Below are 20722 nucleotides of genomic sequence, written 5' to 3' on the forward strand. Positions count from 1 at the left end.
ATTCGTTCCACTCTTATTTCTATGTTGTACTACATGTCTTTCCCACCATCACTCTTGTACCTACGTTCGTCGTGTTGTGAACAGAATATAATTTGTTAAGAGTTCTGCTCTAGTTCATCCCAAAGCTTCAACTTTAGCCTCCCTTTCCTTTTCCTCCTTCTCCTCACCCCCGAGCCAGAAAGGGAGACTAGAAACTTTTTTTCTTTTTTGAATGATAGACATACATTAATGACAAATATCTGGAAAGTTGAGGACAACTTTTACATTAATACTCATCGACTGAGACGGCTCTTAACCCTTTCACTACCACACAACAGAAGGTTAACCTTTCACTACCACTACAGACGGTTAACATTCTGTAGTGTGGCAGTGAAAGTTAGCCTTCTGTATTGCCACAGTGAAAGGGTTAACCATTTGGTAGTGAAAGGGTTAATGGAGGATGTCCATTGGCATGAAACTATAATCATTTAATGTCTCATCTTGCAGAACCTCTCCCCTCCTCTCCACCAAATGAGGGTCCTGGGCAGGAGACGCGTGGTAGTGAGAGACGAGGAGGCAAGGGCTGTAATGAAAAAGCTTTGGAACGCATCCCCAATGTTTATAGATGCTGCGGAAGTGAAAATACTATAATTTAAAGTCACTGAGTAATGTATAAATGTGTCAGAAAGAGTTCTGAGAACTTCAAAGGCTGGTGAATGAAATTAGTTAAATCTCTTTTATTTTCATATGCCTATACATATATTTGCAAAAACAACAATATTAACTCCCTATATATCTATATATACTCTGGTGGATTTGTGTGTGATTTATCCCTCACACAGTAACACTTTAAAGTCCTCTCTGAAAATAAAAGGTCAAATTAGGTTGTGCTGGAAACGCTGGCCAGCGGCAATCTTCTACTTGCATAGGAAAATTAGTGAAGTGTTACGCTATGAGCAGTTTTCTCGTCGAGACAAAAGGAAGATCGAAGCCTTTTGAAAAAGCAGCAGTGTTGAAATGAATGGTCACAAATGAGCTATGCAGAAGTCATACACGCCGACCTGACTGGGTAGATCAATTCATTCTTTCTAGAGGGGACCAAGCTCATCGTTAGTGTAGACTCAAAAAGGTAGAATCTGTAATGCTATCAAACAGCGATCTCAAAAGAGCCCCTAGGTATTGCACTTTGTTTACTTTATGGTCTGGTGTGTGGGTTGGAGTTGAGTTGGGATATTGGGGGAGAGATTGCTATTGCTGACCGCACCTCCCGATTCTACCAAAAGAGGTCTGGAGACTTTCATAATATATCAAGTTACTAGGGCGGCTACAAGGCGCTCGCCACGAAATCTGGAGACGCTGGGCTTGCCTGTTCGAGCCCAGCGCTCCACATTTGCTTTCAGTTTAGCTGGTCGTCCGTACTAATACACATTGGCCGTATTAGGGGGTGGGAAACTGATGGGTGGGGATCGGGCGTTGTGGACAGCGACTCCTACAGGTCGGTTGGTGCGCCTGCGCAGTAGAATCAGGAAGTGTCGGGGGCAGCATGAGCCTCCCGCGCGTTACTCCTCGCCACTGAGAGATCGAGCTGCGCAGGTGAAAAGATGCGACTGCTGTTACCTCAAGTACCGGAGGGGACTTGTGCTATGTATGACTTAGTCCACATTGCAGCCGGCTTGTGGGAGGCAAGAAACAGCGTTCGTGACAGGGGAGGGTTGAATTGGATGATAGGAAATTGGGATGGGAGAAAATATAGAAAATGGGAGAAAAAGTGGATCAAAAAAAATAATATATCAAGTTACTATACAGTTATAATATGGTTTATATTTAAATATATATAAACACATATAGCTATATAGTAACTTATTATACTGTTTCTTAGTTTCTCCAGACAGCTCTTGCCAGTACCTAAGGTGTAGACCAAAACAATAAATGTAAACAAAGTGCAATACCAAGCGGAGCTCTTTTGCCTAGAGGTCGCAATGTTTGATGGCATTACAGATCCAACCTTTTAGTGATTCGTGATGCAACCGTATTTGGGTTTTTCAACAGATTATCAAACATCTTGCTTCAGACACCATCCCTGATCCTTAGGCCATATCATCCAGACCTTGTAGAAAAGTCAATCACTGATAAAACAGTGCTACTGTTGGAACATTCTCGGCAAGAGCCCTCAATCACCCTCTTAAGGGCTTTCAAATGGGATGCCGCGACTCCACTCGCGGGCTCCGAAACACAGTATTTCCAAAGGCCCTTGGCGCACAACACAGCGGCTAGTTGGAACTTCCATAGTCACGTTCCGTGAGTCTGACAGACCCTGTGTGCCTATGACAGAGAGAGGCAGCGAAGCGAGCCAGGCGGAGGGGGAGATGGAGAAAGCATGGACAGCCGCAGTATCAGGGTTCCCTGAATCAAACAGTTTCCAACACAGTGGGCATCCCAGGTGTGTTTAAATGATGTACTGAAGATTAGCCGTTATTATCCATCATTCCGACTCTTGAAAACGGCACCTGCTTTATTTTCTCTGCATCTTACCCCCCCAAACTCCTAGTCTGATTTGCACCGAACGCAGCTGCGAGCACAGAGCGAACCGTGTCCCACGTGAAAGCCCTGTCCGTCTCCACCGATGACTCTCGCGGCTGACGCAGAATTAAAATCTAAAATAAATTAAAAGATATAACTTCAACTCTGTTGTATAGACAATACTGATAGCCAGCCGCCAGACGGCCATCCGCCTGCCAGCCCCCCCCCCCACCCAAACAAACAAGTATTAACCAAAAGGCGAATAAAACTCTTCCGTCAATGGAAAAGATGAAAATATTTAGACTCTTCGTGATTAGGAAGACAAGATCCAAAAAGAGGACAAGAAGATAAGGGAAGCATACAAAAAAAAGAAAAGGATAAATGAAAATTGCAAATCCGATCCAAAATCCAGTTTAAACAAACAGGAGGAATTGTTCCATCTGTTAAGAATCTTTTATCTTTCCTGTTGATTCCGTCTCCCTCTCTCCGTCCGTCCGTCCGTCCATCTTTCTTTCTTTCCATCAGCCTGCCTCCTGTGTGTTTATTCACATTGCCCACATTAGGGAAGTTTCACGGGTCAAATTCCACTCTTGGCACTAAAAAGGCTCTCCCATCCATGAGTCTGTACGGCCATGCCAACTGTCCCCTCGTCTGCCAATAACACCAGCGTGTGGCTGTCACCGAAACTCATAGATGGGCATGCTGTGTTCTCGAACGTGGTTCAGGTTTAGGGACTGGTACCTGCAGGAAAGAGTGAGAGAGAGAGAATTAGAGCCGACGAAAAAAGGGCAATGCCACTCATTTTTGGGGGGAATTCACATCTCATTCCTGTGCATTCCTGTGCATGCTCAAATCAGAGAGAACCCTAGAATGTGCGATGTCACCTGGATGAATATTCTGGGAGATGCTACACAAACAAAAAATTACGTACATTGTGGGCCCATGAAATTGTTCGTGGAAACTGACACTAGGGCTGTCTTAAATACTTCGAAGCTTCGTTCGATGGCACAAGCTTCGAACATTAAAAAAAAATCGAAGTTTAAAAAATAATAATAATAATAATAATAATATAGATTTTTTTTACTTTGATTTGTGTGTGTGTGTGTGTGTGTGTGTGTGTGAGTGAACTACCCATCCCAGTTAGGACAGCCGAATCCCGTCCAATCTTTCGCCGTCGACTAAAGACTCACTTCTTCAACCATTATCTGAAATGATTTATAATAAAAAAAAAAAAGAAAAAAATCTAACCGTGACTAACCTTACTGTCATGCACTTGTCCTAATAAACTAACCTACACTGTAACACGCAACACTTTGATAAACATTGTTACTCAGCTGATAGAGTTGTACCCTTCTTGCCGTCTTGTCGTACAGAACTTGTAAGTCGCTTTGGATAAAAGCGTTAGCTAAATGACTAAATGTAAATGTATGTGTAAATGTAAATGTGTGTGTGTGTGTGTGCGCATGGGGCCATTGGGTGGGGCCGGGGGACAAATACACTGGAGGAAAGTAACCCAGCTCAGCACTGCCCAAACTATTGCCTGTTTGAAGGATATCATCCTCAAACACATATACACCTACATGCCTTGTAGAATTCAACACATAAGAAAGAAAGATACTGGGATGAATAAACAAAATAGCAAATAAAATGTAGAAATGCATGCAATACATAAATAAATATGAATCTCCATATATGAAATAGAACATTTAGATAAGGTGCTACTGAGATGTTTTGGTGAGTTCTTTGTTTTTTTGTGGAAGTTGCCCTTCTTAAAAATGCATGAACATTCACTGAAAATTGGTCTGTAGTGGAGTCTACAAGGTCTACATTGCCGGACCATGTAGAATCCGGACCTTGTAGACTGACATAATTCTGTGCATAGTTTAGTCTACACAGGCCATATTTCAAATAATCAAAATCTTACTTCATTGATTCATCTTAAACATTCTTGATTTGGGGGATTGGTAGTTCCCATGAAATCTGAAGTTGTTCAAACGACAACAGCGATCCACCTTGAATTAAATCACACAGCCGAGTGAAACCTTGTTGGCTGCGTCACAGTCACGAAAGGGGCTACTTAATTAATTAATCCAACCCACTTTATTTATAGAGCACATTTAAAAACAACAAAGTTCACGAAAGTGCTGTACAAGTCCCACAACATAAGATTAAAAAAAATAATATTAAAAAAGATTTTAATTTTTTTTTCTGAGCTTCGAATTAAAATCGAAGCTCGGCCCCGAAGCTTCGATTGCTAAAAAAAGCTTCGAAGGTCAGCCCTAACTGACACCCAAACTTTGTTTTACATTACGGTTCAGGCCTGTTAGTAATACTAGCATATGAACGTCATTCGGGCCGTGACATTTTAGCCTTCGTTTAGCCGAGTCAAACAAGAGGTTCTTTAGCATGCAGGTTAAGCGATCATTATATGATATTCTGTACTCGCAAAAAGCTAAAACAAAAGGCCAGCTGTCACATCTAGGGACCTCAAAACCTACTCTAGCAAGGCCTTTAACCAAGAACTGGAGAGCATAGACTGGTCAGATGAGCTCATTGTTAAAGAAACATGGCTTGGATTCAAAAACAAATTCTCAACAATACTAAACAACATGGCCCCCCTAAGAACCACCAGGGTTAAAAATCGCACTGAGCCATGGATGCATGCAGAAATACTGACCGCTATGAAAACCAGAGACAAAAAATGCTCTGAACTTCATAAAGGTCAATCAAAGCTTGCCAAAAGCTCAAACAGTGATCTCCAAGCCCATGTGGATGAACTTAAACAGCAAAGAAACAGACTAAGAAACGATCAATCTGCAAACAAAAAAGATTCACCGATGACAAAACTGAGGAAAACAAAAACAAACCCTGTGAACTTTGGAAATTACTCAACAACCAACTAGGCTGCAGTAAAAAACTAAAAACCAGATTTACAAACATAAACAAAGACAGAAAACACTCATCACAGACAAGCTGGATGTGGCCCATTTTCTTTACAAACATAGCCACAACACCGGTTAACACTTTGATTGCCGGAAAACGCTTTTTCACGTCATTTAGAGCCATGCTAAAGGTGCCGAGGACGCCGTAACTCGTCTTTGATATCAATATTTCAAAAATCTGTGATCGAAATCATATTTTCTTTCCGGAGCCCTGAGATGTGCTGGTGGGCTCCCACCAACTGTCTAACGGTTCGAGACCGCCATCTGGTGGCCGATCGGCAGATCGGCCAAGAGGGAGGGGCGCCCCAAACAGGAAGTGCTCATCCATATGAGCTCCGGGCACTCGCGTCCGGTAGCCGGACTCCATCTCAACTAGGGATGCCCCGATCGATCGGCCACCGATCGTTATCGGCCGATATTCAGTATAAATATGCGATCGGTGAGCGGTGATAATGTTTTATTTTCACCGATCGTCAAACCCGATCTCAGTCGCTGTCGCTGAGTTCTGTCTCAGACACCGGTGGTGCGGCGTCTGCTCTCGAGTCCAGCCCCTCCTGCACGCATGTAAACACGGGTCTAGTCTAGTGAGACACGGGAGGACGGCGTGTGTCTCCCTGAGCTAACGTTAGCTTAGCTACCGTTACAAAATGACCCAGTCAACTATTCACTTTTAGTTTAATACATGATGAGGCATTGTCTAACCGAACGGTATCTAGCTGGCCAGCTACCGATAGCCCCTGACATCAACAAACGCTCTAGCAAGTATAGTAGGTAGGTATGATACCTGTTAGCTGTTAGCTGTTAGCTCACGTTAGCGCAAGTTAGTTCACTGTTAAAAACGAAATGTCCCATTGAACTAAATAATTCACTGAGGCGTTGTATTAACGTTATATATCCGGCTAGCAGTAGCTACAGATAGCTCCTGATATCAATGTCTTATAACACTGATTCGATGCGTATTCGAGCTGAGGGCTTGCTGAGCACAGTTAAGTAACGTTATACCAATAGGGTCCAGGTGCAGCGCCGGAGAATCCTGGCCGTAGCTCGAGGCTACTCGAGTATAGGTCCAGCTGCAGCTCCGGAGAATCCTGGCTGTAGCTGGAGGCTACTAGAGTACACACAGACAGTGGAGCTTGTTGCGTGGTGGCGATGTCTCGCAGATAATACAAGTACAAGTCTAATTATATAATATATATATTTTATAAAAAAAAAAAAATTATATAAAATAAAATTTTATTTCTTTTAATCAAAAACGATCGGTATCGGATCGGTATCGGCCGATATGGCTCATGACGATCGGTGATCGGTATCGGTGGCAAAAAACGTGATCGGGGCATCCCTAATCTCAACACACTGGATGATCAATCGCTCGCCCTAACTCAATAAACAACGTTATTTGGACGTATATAGTATTATACAAGCTGGAAATGGTTCATCAGGATAAACATCCCATAATCGAAAACGGTCTACACCACACTGATCGTCCAACGGCGCGAGGAAGATACGGTAAGATTCAGCGTTATTTTTGAACGTGTTCCATATAAACTGTTATGATGAACATATGACCCACACTAGATGAATGATATAACGCTGGCCACGGAATTATAAACGATCCCCCGCCCATCCGGTCATCATCAGATCATACGTAGATCATTCTAGAAGTACGTCCAATTGAAAAATTTTATATCGCCCCGATTGCCATCAAACTGTATTTCATCATCAATATAATGCATTTGGGGCTATAGATCACGTTCTGGAGAAAGCTGCAGAAAGAGATGAAAACATACTTATACATTAGACCATACTTTACTATGAATATGTGAATGAAAAAGTTTAACGTTGCTACACAATGAACAATACATATAGGACTTTGAATGGGCCCTAATAATGGCAATGTAGCAATAGAATTTAAAAAGTTATAGCCCTGCAAAGAAGGGGAATTTCTCCATAGACAAATAGAGCCGGCAACCTATGGTATATAATGAATTTAGCCTTAGGCAATCAAAGTGTTAATAAACTATCCTCCCTTCTAGCCTTCTACAAAAACCTAGGGGTCCGCAAAGACGACTTCTAACTTGAAATGGTAACAGATGAACGAAGTACTAAAAAAAACTGAGCGCCCTCCAACCTAACAAGGCCACTGGCCATGCCAATATCCCCTCCAAATTCCTCAGAGACTCAGCAGCCGCAATCACCCCAGTCATCACCCACATAATAAACCTCTCCATAAAACAGGGACACGTCCCCAAAGACTAAAAAAAGTGCAAGAATGACCCCCCTGCACAAAAAAGTCAGCAAATTAGACCCAGGCAACTACCGCCCTGTTTCTATTCTTACCTCCATCTCGAAAGTCATGGAAAAAATAAGTCTACGATAGGGCTGAACGATTAATCGATTTTAAATAGAAATTGCGATTTTAAATGATGCAATTAGCAAAAAAAATTATCGCAAAATACATATTTTTTTAACCAGGAAGTCCCATTGAGATACAAGATCTCCTTTGCAAGGGAGACCTGGCGAAGATGACAGCAATAACATTTGCAATACATCACACAGCAATAAAATGTGCGATACATCACACAAGAACATAATAAAAGTGCATGTATACAATACATCACATGTAAACACAAAGCAGAATAGTCTACATGATAGTAAAAGTGTATGACAGTATAATACAGGGTAATGCAGTTTTGCAGTTGGGACCCGACTACAGAAAGCAGAAAGCATTCTTCTTGTAGTTATGTAATACAGATTTAAATTCACCAAGAGAGACCGGGGTGTCTAAGTGGATATGGTCCTGTAGCCCATTCCATGCCCAAGGTGCAAAGCTTGAAAAAGCTGTACCTAGCGAACCCTGCTCAAGACAGAGAAAACATCTGAGCCGAGTAAGGAAAGGGTGGGGGGAGCGGGGCCCCGTCTCTCTCTCTCTACTGGTTCAAATAATATTTAAGTAGAAAAACGTTGCACTATAAAAACGAACTGGATAGTTGATAAACATTTAATTTCATTAGCTGAAGTATTCTAAAATCATTTAAGCCATTCTCCTTTTCTGTGTGTGTGTGTGTGTGTGTGTGTGTGTGTGTGTGTGTGTGTGTGTGTGTGTGTGTGTGTGTGTGTGTGTGTGTGTGTGTGTGTGTGACAGTGCACGCATCTCATATCTGGTCTGACATTTACTGAGGATTGCCAGATAATGTTGATATTTAAACATAAAAAAAATTATAATACAAAATAAATATACATGATCATGCAACATCATGTTGTATGTTGCATGGCAAATTGTTGTAGGAACGGTTTGGGAGAGGGCGGTAAGGGGTTTTAGATTGTGTGTTGTGTGTGTTGTGAAGTTTAGACTTCAGAGAGGGAGAGTAAAGTACAGAAAAAAAGGTCCCGAACAGACCCACCACGTAGGCCAGATGCAAGCCACATTTTACAATAAACCTCTGTGGGGGGGGGGGGGGGGCTCCAGTAGCTCACCGCGTATCTCGGCGCTATTTCGGCGTCGGGGACAACCGTGCGCGTCACGGATCTGGGGTACACGAGTTCAACTCCCGGACTCGCCGTATTTTCTCAGAGTGTCTTCCCCTGATCTATATCCCATTCAACCTGTTTCTGTCGGTCATGCTTGACCAGAAAAAAGCGATAAACGCTAAAAAGAACCAGCTGACTGGTCAAAGTTTAAAAAAAAAAACTCTGTGGGGCTGCTTAAAAAAAATTATATATTATATTATTATAATCGCAATCGCAATATCTGTCAGAAACATCGCAATTAGATTATTTCCCAAAATCGTGCAGCCCTAGTCTACGAACAGGTCGAAAAGTACCTTGCGGAGAAAAGAAACAAATCTACGATTTCCATTTCCTATTCCAATCTGGCTTCAGAACATCCCACTCCACTGACACATGCCTTCTCTATTTGAACGACCACATCAAACAAGAGGTAGACGCGGGCAAATACTGCGGCATGGTCATGCTGGACCATGCCGGCACTGTCAATCACTCCATTCTGATTGACAAACTAAAAGCGATTGGTTTTGATAGTTCATCAGTGAGCTGGATGCAATCCTACCTGGAGGGGAGAGAACAGATGGTGGAGGTAAACGGTACACTATCCCCCCCCCCCCCCTCCCAGTGAGCTATGGTGTTCCACAAGGAAGCATACTAGGACCGCTACTGTTCCTAATTTATGCAAATGCATGTCATCAGCTTGTGACTGCAACTTGTTCCTGTTCACTGACTACTCAGCCCTGCTGGTCTCTGACAGGGACAAGATTTCCCGTTAGTTCATGCCAACCGTTGAGTGCCAGAGATCTAGTTTTTGATCGTTTTTTTTTTTTTTATAGCGATTTCCATTCATATTGCATCAATCTAGCCTCACGTTACCACTGGAACTCTCTCTGAGCTCCATTGGGAAAATACCGGCCCCTATCGTCTCTCCGGTTGGTACTGCACCCCTTTGGATTGGATTGAATGAAACGCACGGAGAAAAAAAATCCTGCTTCCACATTTTACTTGTCAGACAAGTAACCCGAGACGATCGAAGTCATCGCCGACCACCAGAACAGCGGATAATGTGTGTTTCCAGTAACCAGCATTGGATCAATAACCGCGATCGATATTTGGAATGGCGATCAGGAATTGGAATAATCTTTTTGGAGAACATCTGATCTGAGGTAAGGAATCTATTTTACCAGTCTTGGGATAATCAGAGCTTTTTTCACAGATATATCAACGTGGGCCCTATGTGTGTATGTGTGTCTGCAATGCTCTGTACACTGGCATTGACAAGTCCCTCCTCCGCCGCCTACAACTGGTGCAGAACGCAGCCGCGCGCCTCCTCACCAAAACAAGAAAATACGAACACATCAGCCCAGTTTTGGCCTCGCTCCACTGGCTGCCTATTAGCTTCAGGATCGATTTTAAATTAGCACTAAATGTTTTTAAATCATTAAATGGCACGGCTCCCTCCTATCTGTCCGAGCTCCTACACCGCCACACCCCCCACCGATCCCTCAGATCAGCTGACCAGATGCTATTGGTGGTACCCAGAACCAGGCTCAAAACTAGGGGGGACAGAGCTTTCTCCACCGCAGCGCCTAGACTGTGGAACAGCCTCCCCCTCAGCGTACGGACTGCCCAGACCGTACAGGCTTTTAAATCACTCTTGAAAACCTACCTGTTCTCCTTGGCCTTCCCCCCTACTCAACTACCACTAGACCCCTGACCCTTCTATCCTCTTTGTTTTACTGTGTCCTACCAGTTTTTATTACTTTCATTGCTTTATTATGTTTTTAATCTTATATCTTGCACCATATTGTTTGTTTTGTTGCTTTCATTGCTTTGCTATGTTTTTTTTTTATTTCTTTCTTTTAATCTTATACCTTGCCTCACACTAATTTGTTTTTATCAACCTGCTTGTGAAGCACTTTGGTGTCAGCTGCCGCTGCCTGGAAATGTGCTATACAAATAAAACTGACTTGACTTGAGTGCTGAACAGGAAATAGATAATAGATTTTTCAGCCTGCTTCCCTAGCGTGCATAAGTACACATATACTATCAATAATCTAGCGTTTATTTGAAAACTATTCATAAATAGGCAGAAAAATGAATTTTGTGTATTCCAGTATATTCCAGTAAAGGGCGATTATCACAGAATCTTCAAAAAATGTATGGAACTTTCATAAAACGAGCGTTTTTCAAAATGGTATACAACGGAAATGAACCGATTAAAAAACAATCCGTTTCGACAATGTTGACTGCAAACAAGTCATTGATAAGCGACGGCCATATTATACACATAGCCATAATTTAAGATATAGTTTATGCGTTCGCAAATATGAGAGCTCTATCATTGAAGTGGGTGGTGGCACACAACGGAGTTCCGGGGTACCGGACCCTTGGCACTCAATGTGTTAACAATTGTGTGTATTGAGCCGTACTGTATTGTACCCATTCTTCAATCTGTTAATAACATTTTCAATCAATCAATCAAAGCTGAGGACAGCCATAATCAAAGCTGAGCATGAACAATGTGCTTAGCATCTTCTCCAGAGTCAGACAAGAAGATAGATGGCAATGTCCTCTCTGTGCGTTCAGTAGAAAGCTATACTTGCAAGCTAGCCTAGCTTAGCATAAATAAATGGAAACCGTTACGGACCAGGTAGCCTAGCTGTTGGCCAAAAACACCTTTCCGTATCCGCTTCCATTAATTTGTGCTAAGCTAGGCTATCTTGCAGTTGGATAGCTTTCTACTGAAAGCACAGAGAGGAAATTTGTATCCATCTTCTTGTCTGACTCTGAAGAAGACAGCAAGCATAATGTTGGCGTGTTCCTTTAACTATAGGGAGCGGTAGAGGCAGCTACCATTCAGAGCTTCGGTGGTAGTAGTAACCCTCGATGGTGGCAGTGGACTTCTGGAAGCAGATGTAGTAGAAGCCAGCGAAGGAGGCTCCGCTGATGTCTTTGATGGTGTGGTCTGGAACCAGGAACTGTTCCTGAGAGCACAGAGGGTTAGAGGTTGGAGATTAAGAGTACAAAGGTTGCGGCAGTTTAAGAGACAAAAAAAGGTCTGCATGCTACCAGCTCGTGAAGGGTAGGGTCCGCTCACCTTCCACCTCATGAAGACGTAGTCGCTGTTGTCGAGCGCTTCGTAGTCAAAGTCGTCCGAGTTGAAGCTTTTGGCGTATTTGTAAAAAGGCTGAAACTTACCCTGTAGAGAGGCAAGACAAAGCCACGTCAAGAGGGCAGACCGTATTAGAATGGCAATAGGGCGCCTAATAATAGCATGGTAAACTTGCCCAGTGCTTCCTGTCCACGTCTTCGTCTGCATCCCACTTTCTGGTTAGAAAAGGCCTCTTTCTACTTATGATTTCCCCAGCAAAAAATGTTGTCAGAGTGGGATACTCCTGTAAAAGGAGAGAGAATAGAGAGAAAGAGAAAATAAAAAGAGGCACACGAATAAAGTGCACTTTGTAAAAATCACTAGTATTTTACTAGTGGTTTATCATTTCCATAATCATAGTGATCCAAGCTAAATAAAAGTTCCTTTGGATTTAAAGTGGCCAAACGTTACAGTATAAATACTAACTGGATAGTTGATGATATAAACATTTCATTTCATTATCTGAAATATTCTAAAATCATTAAGTCTGCTATAAGCCATTATCCCTTTGTAAGGCTGTGTGTGATTGTTATTTTCTCACAGTAGTGTATAATATATGTGTGTTTGGCTAAAGTGGATAGAAAACACAGTACTGTGCAAAAGTCTTAGGCACCCAATAGATTTTATATAAATTGTCTTAGATGTAAATAATTTTTTTTATTAGTGTGTCAGTAGACTACTCTTAGTACATTTTCATTTAATTATTTTTTAAAGCATCTTCATGGTTTAATAATGGAAACATATTTTGCAGGGACTTATTATAATCATCATATTGGCGTGACTGTATGCATCAAAGGGTTAAATCAAGCATTTTCAAATGTCAAAATATCACGATATATATCGTGTATCGTGATATGGCCAAAAAATATCGCGATATCATTTAGAGGCCATATCGCCCAGCCCTACTTTCATGGCTCTAAACCGAGTCACCTACTAGCTATGAAGATACGATCCAATGCACAATTTGCTGATATACCCGCTATTAAGGACCAACAGGGACTTGTTACAGACCCCAAGAAAATCAACGAGACGTTTAGTGCGTTTTACTCTAACCTATACAAGTCAGAAGTGGTATTCGATCATAATAAACTGGATTCATTTCTTGATCAAATTAACCTACCTAAAATTTCAGATGAAGACGCTAAACAGTTAGATGCACCTATTACACTAGAGGAACTTAGGGAGGCTATATCTGAATTGCAAAGTGGTAAGGCCCCTGGATGGGATGGTATCCCACCAGAACTGTACCTCTCATGTTGGGATGTAATCGGACCCCTATTACTTGACATGATTTTATACTGAATCAAAGAGGGGAACTTCTCCAGGGACGTTAACACTATGATCGCCGGGAACGAGTTTTCACGTCATTCAGAGCCATGTTCATTCTGCCGAAGACGCCGTAACTCGTCTTTGATGTCAATATTTCAAAAATCTGTCATCGAAATCATATTTCCTTTCCGGAGCTCTGAGACACAGTGCTGATCTCCTCTCAACTCTCTAGCGGTTCAAGAGCGCCATCTGGTGGCCGATCGGCAGATCGCCAACCGGATATTAACCTTTGAACCGGTAGTACTCATCCAAATGTGGTCCGGCCACTCTCTATAGCTCCCGCGACTCCATCTTGAAACACTGGATAATAGATCGCTCGCCCTAACTCAATAAACAACGTTATTTGGACGTATATACTATTATACAACCTGGAAATGGATCGGGCATTTCTACATCCCATAATCGAAAACGGTCTACTACACGCTGATCGTCCAACGGCGCGAGGAACATAACTGTCCTCCTTAAAAAATACAAAGACCCCACCGACTGTGGTAGTTATAGACCCTTAAGCCTCCTCGGAACCGATATTAAAGTGGAGATGAAGCAGTGAGCAATGTGATCCTAGTTTGTTTGTTGTGTACCTTGTGTAAGACAGGGTTCTATAATCAAATGTGAAATCTATCTTATTTGTCTGAAAAATATAATATAATATCCCTGTTTTCAACATGGGCGCCGCCATTTTGTTGCTGACGTCATGGCTGACGTCATACCGTGGCTTGGGTGTATACACTCTGGTTAGCTGCCTATATTGAATGGGTCGGTCAGCAAATAAAATGTTGCCTACAAAACAACGGGACCGCGGTGGTTCTGTTTGTATTGCTCCTGGCTGTTCAAACTAATTTTACCATGTGAGAGAGAGGAAAGTTGGTTAATTTCCACAAACTACCAGTGAAAAAAACAGTGTTGTTGACATGTTGGCTCGGGCTGCCTGCACCCAGACGGCGCGACCAGCCTGTTGTACAGGGAAGGAGGATCTGCAGCGAACACTTCATTGCCTCGGATTATGTTGTTGGGGTGGGATGTTTGTCCAGAAGACCACTAATCAGCTGAAGCCGGACGCGGTTCCCTCGGTCTTCGACAGACAGACCGGCGTTAGCTCTCGGGAGCTAGTTGGCACCAGCCGGGGCCAGGCGTTAGCTCTCGCTAGCTAGCGTTAGCAACCGGAGCGTCGCGGAGCATTCAGCCTGCTGGCTACACAGCTTGTGTAGCCAGCAGGCTGAATGCTCCGCGACGCTGGTTGAAGTGGGTCTAGGTAGCCAGCAGGCTGAATGCTCCGCGACGCTGGTTGAAGTGGGTCTAGGTAGCCAGCAGGCTGAATGCTCCGCGACGCTCCGGTTGCTAACGCTAGCTAGCGAGAGCTAACGCCTGGCCCCGGCTGGTGCCAACTAGCTCCCGAGAGCTAACGCCGGTCTGTCTGTCGAAGACCGAGGGAACCGCGTCCGGCTTCAGCTGATTAGTGGTCTTCTGGACAAACATCCCACCCCAACAACATAATCCGAGGCAATGAAGTGTTCGCTGCAGATCCTCCTTCCCTGTACAACAGGCTGGTCGCGCCGTCTGGGTGCAGGCAGCCCGAGCCAACATGTCAACAACACTGTTTTTTTCACTGGTAGTTTGTGGAAATTAACCAACTTTCCTCTCTCTCACATGGTAAAATTAGTTTGAACAGCCAGGAGCAATACAAACAGAACCACCGCGGTCCCGTTGTTTTGTAGGCAACATTTTATTTGCTGACCGACCCATTCAATATAGGCAGCTAACCAGAGTGTATACACCCAAGCCACGGTATGACGTCAGCAACAAAATGGCCGCGCCCATAATGCTAAATGCTTCAGAAATGTACACAACAAATCGTTTTTTCTTAGAAACTGCTTATTTTTATAACGTGACTTCTTCTGTGGCTTATCTAAATACTAATGTGATGCTATGAATATGTATTTATGCTCACTGCTTCATTTCCACTTTAAGCTGTACGCTAAGGTACTAGCCATCAGACTTCAAAAGCATATGACATCTTTAGTTCATCCTGATCAGACAGGCTTCATAAGAGGCCGCCTGATCATGGATAATATTAGACGGTTACTGCATGTGATAGAAGCCAGCAAAGAAGCTGTACCTCCTGTAGCTGTATTATCCTTGGATGCGATGAAGGCCTTTGATAAGTTGGAATGGTCTTATTTATGGGCAGTACTTGGAAGGATGGGGTTAGGAGATGGATTTATTAATATGATCAAAGTACTATACACAGAGAAATTCACCTCCCCAAACGTCCCTCTGTCGCGCTCGTCCAGACAGGGTTGTCCTCTTAGTCCCGGACTGTTTACTCTATCTCTAGAACCTCTGGCACAGTATATAAGACAATCGCAATCCATAGAGCCGATCACAATTAAGGGCACACAGCATCATATCAGTTTATATGCGGACGATGTAATAATGTTCATGCAAAACCCTACCACCTCACTACCTCATCTTTTCAAGGTAATAGATGATTTTGGCAATCTATCGGGATTTAAGATAAACTGGCCAAAATCGGCCTTCCTTCCACTTAATGTGACTGCGACAGCTACCTCACTCCCAGTAAATATACCAATGGTAGAACACTTTAGATGTCTTGGAGTTGAGATATTTCCCACAATTTGCCAAACGGTGAAGTATAATTATACCGGATTCCTAGATAGGATCACAAACGACTTCGGCAGGTGGTCAAAACTAAAAAACTCAGTACAGGCCCGAGCATCAATAGTTAACCCATTCTCCGCCATCGACGGATTAAGACGTCATTCCTCGCCATGCTTAATCTGCCAATGACGGATTATGCCGTCATCGAGATCAATATTTCACATTTTCGTCATGGTATTCACATTTCACCCACGGAGTCATGACTGGTGCTGTAGATCTCCACTCAACTCTCCAGTGCTTCAATACCGCCACCTGGTGGCCGATCGGCGAGTTGCCAAACCGGAAGTGGGGCCGGAAGTGCTTGGTGTCACCCCTATTCCGTCCGCCACTCGCTATCGCTCGCGGGACACACTGGATAATCGATCCGTTGCCATAACTCGATAAACAACATTATTTGGACGTATATAGTATTATACAACCTGGAAATGGAGCGCATAGATCAACATCCCATAATAGCGATCTTTTTGCTCCAGTATCATCCCCCATCGCTACGAGGAAGCTGCGGTGAGTTTCAGCGTTTTTGATTATTATTATCCATACAAACTGCTATGATCAATATATCACCCAAACTACACGATTCATTTAACGTCGGTCATTGCATTATAAACGACCCCCCCCCCCCCCCCTCCGGTCAACCGCGCATGATGAGTCATAACGTCTGGGACCTTGTACAGTTGACATTTTTTATCTGCAGTCAATCGGTATCAAATTGCATTTGATGATGTAATATATGCATTTATGGCTAACATATTTATACTCTAGACCGTATTTTTGTATGAATGTGTGAATGAAAAAGTAAAACTTTCCTACATCCTGAACGATAGCTAATCGATGTTGAATGGGCCATAGTAATGTCAATTTAGCAATACAATTTAAAAAGTTATAGCCCTGCAAAGTAGGTGAACATCTCCATAGACAAATAGAGCTGGCAGAGGATGGTATAAGAAGGGTACAATGCCTGGCGAAGAATGGGTTAAGATGGATGTTTTGCCTAGAATCAACTTTTTCAGTTCAATGTTGCCGTTACACACCCCCCCCCCCCCCCCCCCCCCCCTGTTGGTTACTGGCAAAAATAACAATCCGCTGCATATAAATTTATTTGGAACAATAAACCTCCACGAATAAAAAGATCCACTGCACAGAGAAATAAAGCCGACGGGGGTTTAGCATTCCCAGACTTCAGCTACTATTTTAAAGCGTTCTCTTTAAGACCACTGATCACCTGGTTTGATTCTCAAGCATCTGTATCCTGGAGACCATTAGAGGAGAACATAGTGGCACCACATAGACTGCAGGATATAGTATACACCAACTTATCAATTAAGCAATGCAACTTGAAATTTGGCCCTCTTATTACACATGTGATTCGGATATGGCGTGACACACAGAAAAAATTTACTAACCAACATAAGGCATAACAAAAAATATTGTTTGTTTCCGGTTGCCGACCGACCCTGCCGATTTAGGTGCGACCCAATATATTTTATGAGTTTAAAAAAAAATTATAGATAGAAATCTTAGTCAAACCTTTAGTATTATGGATATTAAACATGCTGGCAGAGTACATGCATCCATGTTGTTGTGAACATTTTAATTAAATAAAGAAATTCAATGGCAAGCCGAAAACGGTCGAAAGTGTGGTTATTTGAAGTTTGGATTTTTTTTTCTCACAACTGAGGTAGGTAGATTACATTTTTTGAGACTAAAGTACAGAAAAAAGGTACCGTTGGGTACCGGTATCGATTCACAGGTACCGGTACCGTATCGGTTCAAATGTGAAAGGTACCCATCCCTAGTTGGGAGAGCTTGTCCATAGTCCACATTTGCAGTAGGGGGGGGGCTCTAACTAGAGTTGCAGCCAGCTATTAATGCTATGCAGCCAGTCGAAACATGAATGGACCCATCTCAAACCCCACCCCCTTTATTTTCTTGATCCTCCAATCACAACTGGGAAGCAACTGTTGTGATTGGAGGATCAAGAAAAGACGGTGGGGTTTGAGATGGGGCAATTATGCAACGGTTCAAGAGATTACACGTGGAGGGGGGTAACACCCCAATGATACATTTAGCAGCTGCTTTCCAATGTCTTGCATGTCTGTGTGCAACAGACCACTGTACCAGAGAGAGAGTAAAGTTCCAGACTGACAGGGGCATGTAGGCCTAATTTATGAGGCGGAGAGTGTGGGAAGTGCCCCGATATATGTGCCAGTGACAGAAAGTGCACAGCAGTCACATTCTGCTGTACTACGCTCTGCACTGTAGCCCTATTCTCCATAAACAGCACAGAGGACAAGGGGAGAGACGGCACTGCCAATGGTTGCGTCACTGATAAACAATAATGCAATACACAAGGAAGTTGTGTACAAGGAATAGAACAGAATATAATCTCTTCATTGCCATGTATATTTTTGCATGTACCAGGAAGTTGTCCTCTGCATTTAACCCATCCTAACCATTTAGGAGCAGTGGGTGGGCAGCTACAGTCCTATGTCCAGTTGGGGGGTTAAGTGCCTTGTTCAAGGGCACTTAAACAGTGGGTATTGGAGAGAACATTATTCATTCAGTCCCCCACCCGGATTTTCCTTGCTGGTCCGGGGGATCGACCCAGTGACCTTCCAGTCACAAGCCTGCTTCTCTAACCATTATTAGGCCACCGGTGCCCCTGAGCCCCAGAGTAGCATGTTGTAACGATATAGGGTATTTTAGGTCTATGTTACCAACACCAGTAGTTGAAATGGGACCGACACTTGCATAATGAATGGAACATCTGTCTGACGGCATGACAGGACTGTCCTGAACACAATCTACCACTGCCAGTATTGTTGTACATTCAGATACAATGCAAAGAGAAATATTGTCTCTCACTTTACTCGTGTCAGTTTGATAATTAGCAAAACTGGCATAAAGACATGCTAGTGAGTTTGGTCCCAACAGTGGCATTGTTGACATTTACAAAAATTAGACCCATTTCTAAATGTAACCTATTCAATATCTATAGGTTACAGAGCATTCATAGAATTCTATTTTATATTCATTGTTAAGATATACCTGTATTTGATCCATCACTGCCCAGAGGAGCTGTGTCTGTTCGCCTCCATTTGTGCCTTTCAACTGACTTTCTGTGCATTAGCGCCATGTTGTATTTGAACATACAGTTAGGCTTGGATACTATGAATGAGTACCACTACCCATTACCCAATGGCCTTTGCCCTTTCAAACTATATTACATAATACACTACTAGACACACAGTCGACAAACTCGGGTTAAGGGTTGACACAGTGGCCATAGATTACCCTTAGTCAGAATCTGTGTCACATACTGCCTGGCTGTTGCCTGTAGCATGTGAACACAAAACGAACCACTGACCACCTTGTGACCAGTCTGTCCGGTTAAAGCTAGATCTGACCCTGTTCCAGAACCTTACCTCAGTCAGGCCTTTGATCTTCAGGTATCCACACAGATAGGAGTCCTCCACAGTCACATGCTGCCCAATACAATCACAAAAAGCAGGTCTGGGTTTATCCAGTTATCACAGGAAAACACGGGTGTGAACAAGTTCACCTACTTTTCTGTGAGGCAAAGGTGTCAGACTAGCATTGCCGTCAAGAGGGGAGTGGTACTATTAGTAGGAGCAAAGCAAACAACACAATCATAAAGCGTTTACATACTGGCGTTATCTGCAGGTAGAACTATCAAATGTTATGTAATTATTATCAGTGGACTGGTTGTATGATGAACATGGGAATGAATGGGATAGCCCAAATATGTGTGGCTGTACTGTGTGTACAACGTAACTGCCACTGACTGTGTCCAACTCAAATGGTTGCATATAAACACATTTGCGAACGTCAGCTACGAGTTCAAACTAACAGTTACCAGATCGCTCGAGTCAAAATCACGTTCACTTGGCTCGCTTCAAAATTAGGTCAGAATGTCAAGAGTTCCATGACAGCCATACATGGTCTGATGAGTAGGTTAGAAGCTATGCTGTTGCCTGTTAGCTTTGTAAATTCAAAACTAAAACCAAGGACGGTACATTGATGTCTATTATACTAATAATTAATCATGTAAAAATCATTATAATGTACCTGTAGAACGACCTCGACGTCATAAGAGTTGCCCTTGCTCTTCTGGTAGCCCCGAAACTGTGAGCCACTGTAGAGCAGCGCAGTAGCGACCCCCGGCTGGTAGGTGTTGATCGGGGCAGGAGGGACAAGAGAGGCCGAGGCTGAACAGGCCGCAGCGGTGCTGCTGCAGCACTCGGCTCGCACAGGCATGATGAGCGCTAAGGCCTGAGTGTCACCGATGGCAACAGTCATCAACCTTCCGACTGTGTAAACTAAGTGTAGACTAGAGGGGTTACCGACACACGGGAGGTTTTCCAGCTAAGAGTCGTCCCGGTCCAAAACCTCTCACTTTGGGTCTACCTACTAGCTGTCCATGGACTAAATGAAACCCAACATCGCGTTTCGGAAATCAGCTTCGTTTCGTTTGATTGGTTCGACACAGGTATCCCGCCTACGGGCACACATACCATTGGCTATCTTACCGCTTGGCATTTTGGGACATGTATTCAATTGAATAATATGAGCAGATAACACAGACCACAGCATT

At 43.2% G+C, this 20722-nt stretch overlaps 1 protein-coding gene across 1 annotated transcript; it reads right to left on the reverse strand.

Moving 5' to 3' along the window:
- Window positions 1-2764: 2764 nt before the first annotated feature.
- On the reverse strand, window positions 2765-20534 carry gid4 (GID complex subunit 4 homolog). Its single transcript, XM_084328608.1, has 6 exons — window positions 20197-20534; window positions 19533-19592; window positions 12236-12343; window positions 12046-12147; window positions 11802-11932; window positions 2765-3240 (listed from the first exon to the last, which is right to left on the reverse strand). Exons 1-6 carry the CDS (start codon window positions 20425-20427, stop codon window positions 3177-3179), a joined length of 696 nt encoding a protein of 231 aa, XP_084184734.1. The 5' UTR covers window positions 20428-20534; the 3' UTR covers window positions 2765-3176.
- Between the last annotated feature and the right edge of the window lie 188 nt (window positions 20535-20722).

Source organism: Notolepis coatsorum (genome assembly GCF_963971535.1).
Source record: "Notolepis coatsorum genome assembly, chromosome: 14".
In the NCBI taxonomy this organism is placed as follows: Eukaryota; Metazoa; Chordata; class Actinopteri; order Aulopiformes; family Paralepididae; genus Notolepis; species Notolepis coatsorum.